The following is a 14,242-nucleotide window of genomic DNA, read 5'->3' on the forward strand; positions in this document are numbered from 1 at the left end:
AAAACTTAAGGTATCTTTCCCTTAAACTGGCCCCTTCTCCAGTACGCATCCATCTCACTTCTCTCCTGCCCTAGATCTTCTCAGCCCAAACAGGAAACCCCGAGATCGCTCTCCCAGCAGGTGAAGCCTCGCCATGGACCCTCCCCGTCGGGGCCCCGCGCTGCCCCGCCCGCCCCCAGCCGCCGGCCAAGGCCGCGGTCGCGCAGGCGCAGTGCCGCGTCCCGCCGCCGCCCCGCCCTGCCCGTCGCTGCGGAAGGCGCCGCGCGCAGCAACGCGCACTTCCTCTCCAGGAATCCGCGGAGGGAGCGCAGGCTCGAAGAGCTCCTGGAGGCAGAGGCCCTGCCCTTGCCAGACGGCGCAGACATGTCAGAACAAAGTAAGGATCTGAGCGACCCTAACTTTGCAGCCGAGGCCCCCAACTCCGAGGTGCACAGCAGCCCTGGGGTTTCGGAGGGGGTTCCTCCGTCCGCGACCCTGGCAGAGCCGCAGAGCCCTCCTCTAGGCCCGACGGCCGCCCCGCAGGCCGCGCCGCCTCCCCAGGCCCCGAACGACGAGGGCGACCCGAAGGCCCTGCAGCAGGCTGCGGAGGAGGGCCGCGCCCACCAGGCCCCGAGCGCGGCCCAGCCGGGCCCGGCACCGCCAGCCCCGGCGCAGCTGGTGCAGAAGGCGCACGAGCTCATGTGGTACGTGCTGGTCAAGGACCAGAAGAAGATGATCATCTGGTTTCCAGACATGGTGAAAGATGTCATCGGCAGCTACAAGAAGTGGTGCAGGAGCATCCTCCGGCGCACCAGCCTCATCCTCGCCCGGGTGTTCGGGCTGCACCTGAGGCTAACCAGCCTGCACACCATGGAGTTTGCGCTGGTCAAAGCGCTGGAGCCCGAGGAGCTGGACAGGGTGGCGCTGAGCAACCGCATGCCCATGACAGGCCTCCTGCTCATGATCCTGAGCCTCATCTACGTGAAGGGCCGCGGCGCCAGAGAGAGCGCCGTCTGGAACGTGCTGCGCATCCTGGGGCTGCGGCCCTGGAAGAAGCACTCCACCTTCGGGGACGTGCGGAAGCTCATCACTGAGGAGTTCGTCCAAATGAATTACCTGAAGTACCAGCGCGTCCCATACGTGGAGCCGCCCGAATACGAGTTCTTTTGGGGCTCCCGGGCCAGCCGCGAAATCACCAAGATGCAAATCATGGAGTTCCTGGCCAGGGTCTTTAAGAAAGACCCCCAGGCCTGGCCCTCCCGATACAGAGAAGCTCTGGAGGAGGCCAGAGCTCTGCGGGAGGCTAATCCCACTGCCCACTACCCTCGCAGCAGTGTCTCTGAGGACTAGCAAAGTCTGGAGGCAGCTGAATGGTTTCTGACCCTCACCAGGGCTGTGGAAGGGTGGGGGTGGGTCATTATAGTATTCAGGATTTACAGTGCAGTATTCACGTGTAACTTTTAAGTTTTCAGTACAGTGCTTTTATACCTTTAATGCAATGTTGTATTCATTTGGGTACTATTGTGTAGTATTTAGGATGTATGCATGTTTGTTTATATGTAAGCTTGGTTGGTGCTTTCGCTTTTGTGCTACCTTTCTTGGATTTTTGTACCAGAGATGTGCTAAACTGATGAAATACATTGAGAAAGTTTCCATCTTATTCTTTTATATGGGACTGATGATGTGTGTTGGGGTACACTGCGCCTGCAGAGTTTGGAAGAAGTCACCAGCAAAGCCGGCCTAACCAAGAAAAGTCAAGGCCCTTCATGACCTTGCTGGGCACAGAAAACACCCTCGTGGAGTACACTAATTTGAACTGGACTGGTCTCAGTGTGAGCACTTGGCACACTTTACTAAACACATATACAACCCCACCGTGAGTCTACTTTAAAGTAAACATTAAAGATTCTTGTGATACAATCATTTTTGGAAAAGTGTACTTTATCATTTTAACAAAGCATTATGGTTGGGAATGAGACAATTCTCTATTTTACAGTGTATACAGATATAACTATTTCCCCTAATAGGGTGGGAAAAATCGCTACTCATGATTACTCCTAAATTTGTGAAGTTTATAGTTTTATTGTCTTTAAATGTAACTCATGTTTATTTCAAAAACATTCACAAATATAGAAAAGTATACAAAACAAAACAGTAAGATTGTCTATAATCACATCATATGGGAATAAAAAACAAAAATAATTTCCTTCCCTTAAGTTTCTACATTTTATCAAAATTAATAGATGTCTTGTGACATCTATTAATATACATATAATATATTTATAATATAATAGAGTGAGACATTGTGCTAAGCCCTAACATGTATTTTTCTCCTTTTATCTAATCCTTGCAGCAGGCCTGTCAGGCAGGCACCTACTGCCTCTGCACCATGGAGGAAACACAGGAATAATGTAGGTAATGAACTTTCCATAGCTCATAAAGGTTAATAAGAGAAGGAGCTAGGACTTGAACTCAGAATGAATCCAGAGCCCACATTTGTCTCCACCTGCCTACGACTGCCCTATACCCCGTGGCTTTTAGGTTATTTATTTTTAAATTTATTTTTACATTTTATGTGGGAGCCTACAATCACATGGGTTCATGAGCCACACATACAAAAAGGCTAGGAATTTTATTTTTCTAATTCTCATGATATTTTGGAGAAAGCAATATCATTCTGATTGTGCAAATTAAGAAACTTACTTTTGGAGAGATTAATTAACCTAACAAAGTGATATTCCTATTTAGCAGTGAAGCTAGGATTTGAAACAATCTCTCCTGAGGGTTGGAGGTGAAGGCACCTTCTCTGAAAAGCACACAAGACACCTGAGAGAGGGAGGTGGGTTGTCCATCAGGATGTCTGTGGCCTCGCAGCCCTTCAGTTGCAGTGAGCCACTAGGTAATCCTCAGAGGATGGGGTGGGCTGCGGGTGGGCTTTAGGGGCAATGCCTGAAGAAAAATCTCATTGTGAATTTTTAGTCCTGCAAGGGGTAGCGGGGAGAAAGGGGGCTTTAATAAGACCAGAAGTCCTTTAAACTACAAAAGAGTGGGAAAGACCATTTGGCCAAAGCCAGAAACTTTTCTGTGGAAGATGGATAATGAAGAGGACACATGTCACATAACACCCCAAAGAAGTAAACTGGGAGTCCTATTAGGGTGAGGGAATTATAATTTGGAATTCCCAACACTTACTTGCATTACTTAACAGGTGGGGGCAGGTGCTGGAAATGCTTAGGAAGCCCCTGTTCATGCTGAGATGAAATCCATCCCGGTTTAAAAGCTTCCTGTGAAGACTTTCAAGGGGGTTCTGCGGAGAAAGGGGGACATTTCTGCAATCACCCAGGCAGGGGTGACCTGGCTTTGATGGCACCTCTTACACAAAACCAATGTGAGTGTCTCACCTGTTCAGAAGTGTTAGGATTGTTTGGAAATCTTACCTCCCCACAACCCATCGAAAAGTTTCTCCAGAATCAAAATAAATCTGCCCCTTATCATTTAAAATTTTGGGGATATCCAGGATGTTTCATTTCTGGAGTAGGACTGTGGGCTGTTGTTCCTGCCACACATGGTGCTGGTCATCTTCTCTAATGCCTTAATACTTCCCTCACTGCTGGATTGATGCCTTGCAGGAGCTGTAACCCCTGTGCACTTCTTGCAGTCAAGCCCAGAAATCACCAGGCAGTCTCCTTACAACCCCGTTTAACTCCTTGTGTTGTGTCCACTTTCCTCTCTGCTGTCAGAGGCAGGGAGAAACACCCTTTCCAAAGCTGTCCCAAGCTCACTCACACAGGCACCCTAGCCAGGCCATAGAGGACCTAGCCCTTGCAGGAGAAACAGAATGTGAGAATGTGAGAAAGGAGTAAGGCATGGGGCAGAGCGACTCGTCCCTGATGCTGCCTGGGAGGCAGCCAGACCTAGAGAAAGAGGCTTCCAGATGTGAAATGAGTTTACTTCATGACACCTGATCCTGCAGAGATAGCAGCTTGGGGCATGGGGAGAGAGAACCCAGCAGCTCTCTTGGGTTTTCATGCTGGGCTCTAAATGGAAAGACTGGAGAGTTTCTCAAATATTTACCAAAAGATTCACCTACAAGGTCCTGGGATAGGTCAATCGGGAAGGGGTCAGCTGGTCCTCAGTGTTGCAGTCCAACATGACAGTGTGCTGAAGCCCAGACTGCTGTGGGTGGGAGAGACTTTCCTAAATCCCCATAACATGTGAACTTTTACCTCCAACTGGAACCTCATTTCTTCACAAACACCTGCAAACATATTTCGATTTGTTAATTTCATTTTATGAAAGACAGGAAGGGAAAAGGGATCTTTATAAATTTAATATAAAATATAAAGACACCTGGTGTAAGTTGTCCTGAGAGGAAATAAATAACTTTAAGCAGTATCATTATTAAATAGAAATGTTTTAAGTGAACTTCTTATGCAGTTAAATATTTCCTGTGCTTGAAAACCCTTTTATGTCCTTCTCCAATCTGAGTCTTACCTGACCAACTCATGAACACTATTTCCTGGGAGAACACACTCCCTAACCTCTAAGCACAGCCATGTTCTAAACGCACCCAAAATACACCTGCTGTTTATAATTATGTGCCTTTTATTTCTCTCCCCCTGGATTATTACATACTTAAGGGTTCGAATTGTCTTTATCCTGTTCATTATTTGCTTGATACTTGAGGTAAGGATGGGGCATAAGGGCTGCACTTGATACATATTTGTTATATAAGTTAAGTAACTCAACATATTAGAAAAGACCTACCCATCCACACAAGAAAACAAAACTATATGTGGCTGACAAAAATTAGCCAATTTAAAGGGCGCGGTGGCTCATGCCTGTAATCCCAGCACTTTGGGAGGCCGAGGCAGGCAGATCACGAGGTCAGGAGATGAGACCATCCTGGCTAACATGGTGAAACCCCGTCTCTACTGAAAATACAAAAAAATTAGCCGGACGTGGTTGCGGGTGCCTGTAGTCCCAGCTACTCAGGAGGCTGAGGCAGGAAAATAGTGTGAACCCGGGAGGCAGAGCTTGCAGTGAGCTGAGATCCCACCACTGCACTCCAGCCTGGGCGACAGAGCCAGACTCCATCTCAAAAAATAAATAATAATAATAATAATAATAAAATAGAGGTAATGTAGGACGGGAGCGATGGCTCATGTCTGTAATCTCACCACTTTGGGAGGCCGAGATGGGCGGATCACTTGAGGTCAGAAGTTCAAGACCAGGCTGGACAACATGGTGAAACCCTGTCTCTACTAAAAACACAAAAATTAGCTGGGCATGGTGGCACGTGCCTGTAGTACCAGCTACTCAGGAGGCTAAGGCAGGAGAATCCCTCGAACCCGGGAGGCGGAGGTTGCAGTGAGATGAGATCATGCCACTAAACTCTAGCCTGGGTGACAGAGCAAGACACCGTCTCCAAAAAAAAAAAAAAAAAGCAAAGTGGAGGTAATGTAGATAAATTGAAATTAGTGAAAGAAAAAAAACAGAAGGCAGAAAAACAATGGAAGCAAAAACTTGTTTCAAGAATCATTGCTGCAAACACTGTAACAAAATAACCCAATATCTAGTAGTTTTTTTAAAAAGGAAAAATAGTACAAAGAAACAACTTATTTCCTGACTTTTTAATGATCGCCATTCTAACTGGCGTGAGATGGTATCTCTTTTCTTTCTTTTTTTTTTTTATTTTTTTTTTTGAGACAGAGTCTCTCTCTGTCACCCAGGCTGGAGTGCGGTGGTGCGATCTCGGCTCACTGCAAGCTCCGCCTCCCGGGTTCACACCATTCTCCTGCCTCAGCCTCCCCAGTAGCTGGGACCACAGGCGCTGCCACCGCGCCTGGCTAATTTTTTGTATTTTTAGTAGAGACGGGGTTTCACCATGTTAGCCAGGATGGTCTCGATCTCCTGACCTCGTGATCCGCCCGCCTTGGCCTCCCAAAGTGCTGGGATTACAGGCGTGAGCCACCGCGCCCGGCTGGTGTGAGATAGTATCTCATTGTGGTTTTGATTTGCATTTCTCTGATGACCAGTGATGATGCGCATGGGTGAAGCTGGAAGCCATCATTCTTTATATATATATATATATATATATTTTTTTTTTATTATACTTTAAGTTCTAGGGTACATGTGCACAACGTACAGGTTTGTTACATATGTATACATGTGCCATGTTGGTGTGCTGCACCCATTAACTCATCATTTACATTAGGTATATCTCCTAATGCTATCCCTCCCCCTTCCCCCCACCCCACAACAGGCCCTGGTGTGTGATGTTCCCCTTCCTGTGTCCAAGTGTTCTCATTGTTCAATTCCCACCTATGAGTGAGAACATGCGATGTTTGGTTTTTTGTCCTTGCAATAGTTTGCTGAGAATGATGGTTTCCAGCTTCATCCATGTCCCTACAAAGGACAGGAACTCATCCTTTTTATGGCTGCATAGTATTCCATGGTGTATATGTGCCACATTTTCTTAATCCAGTCTATCATTGATGGACATTTGAGTTGGTTCCAAGTCTTTGCTATTGTGAATAGTGCTGCAATAAACATACGTGTGCATGTGTCTTTACAGCAGCATGACTTATAATTCTTTGAGTATATACCCAGTAATGGGATGGCTGGGTCAAATGGTATTTCTAGTTCTAGATCCCTGAGGAATCACCACACTGTCTTCCACAATGGTTGAACTAGTTTACAGTCCCACCAACAGTGTAAAAGTGTTCCTATTTCTCCACATCCTCTCCAGCACCTGTTGTTTCCTGACTTTTTAATGATCGCCATTCTAACTGGTGTGAGATGGTATCTCATTGTGGTTTTGATTTGCATTTCTCTGATGGCCAGTGATGATGAGCATTTTTTCATGTGTCTTTTGGCTGCATAAATGTCTTCTTTTGAGAAGTGTCTGATCATATCCTTCGCCCCCTTGTTGATGGGGTTGTTTGTTTTTTTCTTGTAAATTTGTTTGAGTTCTTTGTAGATTCTGGATATTAGCCCTTTGTCAGGTGAGTAGATTGCAAAAATTTTCTCCCATTCTGTAGGTTGCCTGTTCACTCTGATGGTAGTTTTTTTGCTGTGCAGAAGCTCTTTAGTTTAACTACATCCCATTTGCCAATTTTGGCTTTTGTTGCCATTGCTTTTGGTGTTTTAGACATGAAGTCTTTGCCCATGCCTATATCCTGAATGGTATTGCCTAGGTTTTCTTCTAGAGTTTTTATGGTGTTAGGTCTAACATTTAAGTCTTTAATCCATCTTGAATTAATTTTTGTATAAGGTGTAAGGAAGGGATCCAGTTTCAGCTTTCTACATATGACCAGCCAGTTTTCCCAGCACCACTTATTAAATAGGGAATCCTTTCCCCATTTCTTGTTTTTGTCAGGTTTGTCAAAGATCAGATGGTTGTAGATTGTGGTATTATTTCTGAGGGCTCTGTTCTGTTCCAGTGGTCTATATCTCTGTTTTGGTACCAGTACCATGCTGTTTTGGTTACTGTAGCCTTGTAGTATAGTTTAAAGTCAGGTAGCATGATGCCTCCAGCTTTGTTCTTTTGGCTTAAGATTGACTTGGCAATGTGGGCTCTTTTTTGGTCCCATATGAACTTTAAAGTAGTTTTTTCCAGTTCTGAGAAGAAAGTCATTGGTAGCTTGATGGGGATGGCATTGAATCTATAAATTACCCTGGACAGTATGGCCATTTTCACAATATTGATTCTTCCTATCCATGAGCACAGAATGTTCTTCCGTTTGTTTGTATCCTCTTTTATTTCATTGAGCAGTGGTTTGTAGTTCTCCTTGAAGAGGTCCTTCACATCCCTATAAGTTGGATTCCTAGATATTTTATTCTCTTTGAAGCAATTGTGAATGTGAGTTCACTCATGATTTGGCTCTCTGTTTGTCTGTTATTGGTGTATAAGAATGCTTGTGATTTTTGCACATTGATTTTGTATCCTGAGACTTTGCTGAAGTTGCTTATCAGCTTAAGGAGATTTTGGGCTGACAAAAACCACCTGATTATCTCAATAGATGCAGAAAAGGCCTTTGACAAAATTCAACAGCCCTTCATGCTAAAAACTCTCAAAAGTTAGGTCTTGATGGGATGTATCTCAAAATAATAAGAGCTATTTATGACAAACCCACAGCCAATATCATACTGAATGGGCCAAAACTGGAAGCATTCCCTTTGAAAACTGGCACAAGACAGGGATGCCCTCTCTCACCACTCCTATTCAATATAGTGTTGGAAGTTCTGGCCAGGGCAATCAGGCAGGAGAAAGAAATAAAGGGTATTCAATTAGGAAAAGAGGAAGTCAAATTGTCCCTGTTTGCAGATGACATGATTGTATATCTAGAAAACCCATTGTCTTTTTTTTTTTTTTCTTTGAGATGGAGTCTGACTGTCGCCCAGCCTGGAGTGCAGTGGCACGATCTAGGCTTACTGCAAGACCTGCCTCCCGGGTTCATGCCATTCTCCTGCCTCAGCCTCCTGAGTAGCTGGGACTACAGGCGCCCGCAACCACGCCCAGCTAATTTTTTGTATTTTTAGTAGAGACGGGGTTTCACAGTGTTAGCCAGGATGGTTTCGATCTCCTGACTTCATGATCCGCCCGCCTTGGCCTCCAAAGTGCTGGGAGTACAGGCATGAGCCACCATGCCCGGCCTGGAAACCAACATTCCAAGCAAACTATCACAAAGATAGAAAACCAAACACCTCATGTTCTCACTCATAGGTGGGAGCTGAAGAATGAGAACACATGGACACAGGGCGGGGAACATCACACACCGAGGCCTGTCGAGGGGTGGGAGGCTGGTGGAGGGATAGCATTAGGAGAAATACCTAATGTAAATGATGAGTTGATGGGTGTAGCAAACCAACATGGCACATGTATACTTATGTAACAAACCTGCACGTTGTGCACATGTGCCCTAGAACTTAAAGTATACAAAAGAAAAAAAGAAACAACTTATTACTAGATAAATGGGCCAAGGACACAGAGAGGTCAGTGCCTTAATAGGAAACACGAACATCAAATGAGAAAATGAAAAACAAATACAATCTCACTGATTAAGTAAAGATACTTTGTGTATATGAATTGATCAAAGATACAATAAAAATGAATATCCTGTACTAGCAAGAGTGAATTGAAATTGGCATCCTTGGACCCTGCTATAGTTGTATAAATTACTACATGCTATTTTATGCATTCATTCAGAGTGTGTACTGAGTACCTAATATGCTGCAGATGCAGGGCTAGGAGTTAGGGATGCAAGAGTGAACAGAATAGACATTGTCCTGTGCTTGCCGAGCATTCACTGAATTGAAAGAAGCAGGTGAATAAAAATAATTACATTTCAGCGCAGTGAGTGCCATCCTAAGAGAAGTGTGGGGCCTAAAGAGGCACAAACAGGTGCACACGACTCAGACTGTCCTAGAGAGGTGAGGCATAAATTGGTTCTATAGGATGAGAAGCAATTAACAACGTGAAAGCGGTGTGTGGAAGGGTGAAGTTGGGAGGAGGCTCTCTTTGTGTCCCGGGATCTGCTGTGTGACCACACACACAAGCATATGGGGCTATATAATGAGTTTCTCAAAATAAATAGAGTAAAAAGGAGAAGGGAAATAAACAAATTTCAGAATTGGCTAGAGGCTAGGGAAAAAAAAGCATGCTGGCTGAAGATACAGTCAATTTCCTCAAAGATGTGACAAAGAAGAGGGCTCATATGAATCACATGAAAGGCTAACAGATTTAGAAGAAGCCAAGCTGAAGGATAGCCTTCTTTTGAACAGACACCTTTGTTTTTTTATTGCTGCTGTTGTTGTCTGCTTTCTAATGAGGGCTCTAAAACATCCCTCCTTATCTCTTTATTTGCCCAATTATTCTTGGGTTCAGCTACTCAGGGTTTGGAGCCCTTAGCTATATTACATATTTTCCCATATCTAAACGGTTTATTGTCTCTTCTGTTAGCCCACCAACTTTATACTAAAAAATCTTTAAGATTCCTGCTTGCTGTATAAATTAGTTTGTTTATGTATTTATTCAATAGAGATTTCTTGAACTTCAACTATATGGCTGACTTGTGCTAGGAACTGGTACAATTTGGTGAATTAAACAAGATGGCTCTTGGCCTCAAGTAGTTTGTTTATAAACTTTTTTTTTTTTGAGATGGAGTCTCGCTCTGTTGCCCAGGCTGGAGTGCAGTGGCGCCATCTTGGCTCACTGCAAGCTCCATCTCCTGGGTTCATGCCATTCTCCTGCCTCAGCCTCCCGAGTAACTGGGACTACAGGCGCCCGCCACCACGCCCGGCTAATTTTTTGTATTTTTAGTAGAGACAAGGTTTTGCCGTGTCAGCCAGGATGGTCTCGATCTCCTGACCTTGTGATCCACCCGCCTCGGCCTCCCAAAGTGCTGGGATTAAAGGAGTGAGCCACCACACCTGGCTTATTGATAAATTTTGCATTGATGGAGCACAACAAAAAGGTACAAATGAAACTTCAAATACAAATTATATGATTGGATAAGATATATGAAAAAAATGGGCCAGGCAGAGTGGCTCACATCTATAATACCAACACTTTGGGAGGCCAATATGTAAGAATTGCTTGAGGCCAGGAGTTCAAGCCCAACCTGGGCAACATAGCAAGACCCCATCTCTACAAAAAAAGTTTAATTTAAATAAATGACGTGGTTAAATTGATAGAGAATGGTTGAGAAGACAAACTAAGGCAGGAAGCCCAAGAAATAATTTTCTGAAAAGGTGAAATTTAAGCTGATAATTAATTGAAGGATAACAAGAGAGTTAGCAAAGATCAAAGGGAAGATCAAGATAAATCCAGGCATGTATGTATGTATATATAAATTACGCATGTATACATATATGTGTATTATATATATACATATATATACACATCATCCCATCTGGGCCTTCATATATATGTATATGTGTATAATATATACATATATATGCACATATATGTGTACAATATATACATATATATGCACATATATGTGTACAATATATACATATATGCACATATATGTGTACAATATATACATATATATGCACATATGTGTACAATATATACATATATATGCACATATGTGTACAATATATACATCTATGCACATATATGTGTATAATATATACATCTATGTGCATATGTGTATAATATATACATCTATGCGCATATGTGTATAATATATACATCTATGCGCATATGTGTGTATAATATATACATCTATGCGCGTATGTGTGTATAATATATACATCTATGCGCGTATGTGTGTATAATATATACATCTATGCGCGTATGTGTGTATAATATCTACATCTATGCGCATATGTGTGTATAATATCTACATCTATGCGCGTATGTGTGTATAATATATACATCTATGCGCGTATGTGTGTATAATATATACATCTATGCGCGTATGTGTGTATAATATATACATATATGTGCGCATATATGTGTATAATATATACATATATGTGCGCATATATATGCACATATGTGTGTATAATATATACACATATGTATGCACATATGTGTGCATAATATATACATATATGCACATGTGTGTGCATATATACACATATATGCGCATATATGTGTATAATATACACATATATGCGCATATATGTGTATAATATACATACATATATATGCACATATGTGTATAATATATACATATATGCACATATGTGTATTATATATGCACATATGTGTATAATATATACATATATGCACATATGTGTGTATTATATATACATATATGCACATATGTATTATATATACATATATATGCACATATGTGTGTATTATATATACATATATGCACATGTGTGTATAATATATACATATATGCACATATATGTGTATAATATATACATATATGCACATATATGTGTATAATATATACATATATGCACATATATGTGTATAATATATATACATATATGCACACATATGTGCATAATATATATACATATATGCACATATATGTGCATAATATATATACATATATGCACATATATGTGTGTATATACATATATATGCACATATATGTGTGTATATATACACATATATATGCACATATATGTGTGTATATATACACATATATATGCACATATATGTGTATAATATATATACATATATATGAAGGGCCAGAGTGAATCACCTAGATTTTCTGGTGGCCTTTACCACGAGAAATAGCATTATAAATGGGCTGAGCAGCATGTGACACCCAGTTGTCTTTTCTTGTCTGTCTCCACAGTTGAGGCTGCACAAGTTAAATATTTAACTTCTTGGTCTTTCAGCTGTGTTCCAGTCAAGAGATGTACAGAGAGGTTTATCTGTGCTTTTCCTTCCTACATCCTTTTTCTCTTTCAGGGAATGTATAAGGAAAGTCAGGAGCTATTGTTGCTCGTATCATGGCAGTATAAAAACAGCTAAAGAAATCAGAGAGGTTGAGCCTGACATCTACAAACTGCTGGACAAATACCAATAGCCACCTACTTGTATCTATAGTTTTTGGCATGTAGAATAAAATCCCATTCTTTAAGCTATTGTCTTGTGGGTTTTTTGCTTGCTTTGTGCAGCTCAAAGCATCCCTAACTGGTAAAGGCTCCAAAAAATTCTTTTCTCGTCTCCCATTCTGTGTCTGGTACTCACATGAGGGTATTACTGACCATAGGTGGACCCCGATTAGGTTATGACAAGCAGAGTAATTCTATCTCCTTGCCGCAGTTCTTAGATCAGATATGAGAACTTAATCAGTTCTCGGCAATCAGGTCATGTAGATTAGAACTTCCATTCATTTCATGGCAATGTTCATGAGAATAGAATTAGGGCTTCTGGCTCTGAAGTTTGTACCACTTTGGCATTTAGAGTTATCTCAGAAAAATGTATAATTTTTTAAAAATTCAGCTTGTTATTTATAAGCCAGTTTTGTTATTTGCTCAAGAAATCATACTAATAATGGTGGTGCTTTCTGGGTTTGCGAAGGGGAAAGAAAGGCTCAGAACCAGGAGAGAGAGGAAGGTATCAGGGCAGCCCTGTAGGCAATGGTAAGCAGGCAGATTGTATTTAAAGAGTAAATGGAAACCACTAACGACTTGCAGACTCATCTAATTGACATTAGGCTTTTAAAATATTGCCCTCCTTAGTATACTCAGAATGAATTGAGAAGGGAAAGCATCAAAGTTGAGAGTCTGCTAAGAGATGAAGATGATGTAGACATGATGAAGGAGGGTATATTTGTGGCTCAATTGAGGAATGGAGGATGGATAGGTAAGGGACATGGAAGATTAGATCTGGATTCTCAGGTTTCAGGCTTGAGCACTCGGTGAGTAGTGTGATTTTTTTTTTTTTTTTGAGACAGAGTCTCGGTCTGTTGTCCAGGCTGGAGTGTAGTGGCACAATCATGGCACATTGCAGCCTTGACCTCCTAGGCTCAAGTGATCATCCCATCTCAGCCTCCCAAGTAGTTGAGACTATAGAAGCACACCATCACACCTGGCTAATTTTTGTATTTTTTGTAAAGGTGGAGTCTCACCATGTTGCCCAGGCTGGTCTCGAACTCCTGGGCTCAAGCGATCCTCAGCCTCCCAAAGTGCTGGGATTATAGATGGTGAGCCACCGCACCCGGCCATAAGTGTGATTTGATGAAATGGAGAAGGGAGGTGAAAAACAGGTTTTGGATGAAAACAGTAAAGAGTTCATACAAACACTCAGTGACATGTCCTAAAAGAAATATGAGGTTCACAATTATTAAAGATGCCTAGCTCAAGATAGAGAATCATAGCCCTGCACTGGAGCAACCCATTTATCCAGAGAGAAGCACAGAGTAACTAGAAGCGGATATTCTGGGAAACTAAGACATTACCACGTGTAGTATTGAAGGAAAAGCTGCTACAGAGACTAAAAACAGTACCTGGTTAAGAGATAGAAAGTAAGCCAGGAGAGTGATAGAGATGAGAATCAAAATAGCAGCATTTCAAGCCAAAGGAAGTGGCCAATAGTGTCAAACACTGTTGAGTTATCAGAAGTATTTGAGGGGTTTATTTGCATTTAGTAGGATCTTTGCTGATAAGAGAAGGGAATAAAGGAGATTAAGTTCAAAGGCATGACGTGTGTTCAGCCTTCACTCAGGTGAGAGATAATGGTAACTTTAACTAGGGAATGAATAATGAAGATGGAGATTAATTGAAAAATTGAGAAATAATTGGGGGTTACATTGACAAAAATGGATGATTGATGAAA

The 14,242-nt window shown here is 42.2% G+C and overlaps 1 protein-coding gene across 1 annotated transcript; it reads left to right on the top strand.

Annotated features, from left to right (window-relative positions):
* The first annotated feature begins 235 nt into the window (after window positions 1-235).
* NDN (necdin, MAGE family member) lies at window positions 236-1,902 on the top strand. The gene has a single exon (XM_003809229.6). The coding sequence runs from the start codon at window positions 364-366 to the stop codon at window positions 1,327-1,329; it is 966 nt and encodes a 321-aa protein (XP_003809277.3). The 5' UTR covers window positions 236-363; the 3' UTR covers window positions 1,330-1,902.
* The last annotated feature ends 12,340 nt before the right edge of the window (window positions 1,903-14,242 follow it).

Source organism: Pan paniscus, chromosome 16, assembly GCF_029289425.2.
Source record: "Pan paniscus chromosome 16, NHGRI_mPanPan1-v2.0_pri, whole genome shotgun sequence".
In the NCBI taxonomy this organism is placed as follows: Eukaryota; Metazoa; Chordata; class Mammalia; order Primates; family Hominidae; genus Pan; species Pan paniscus.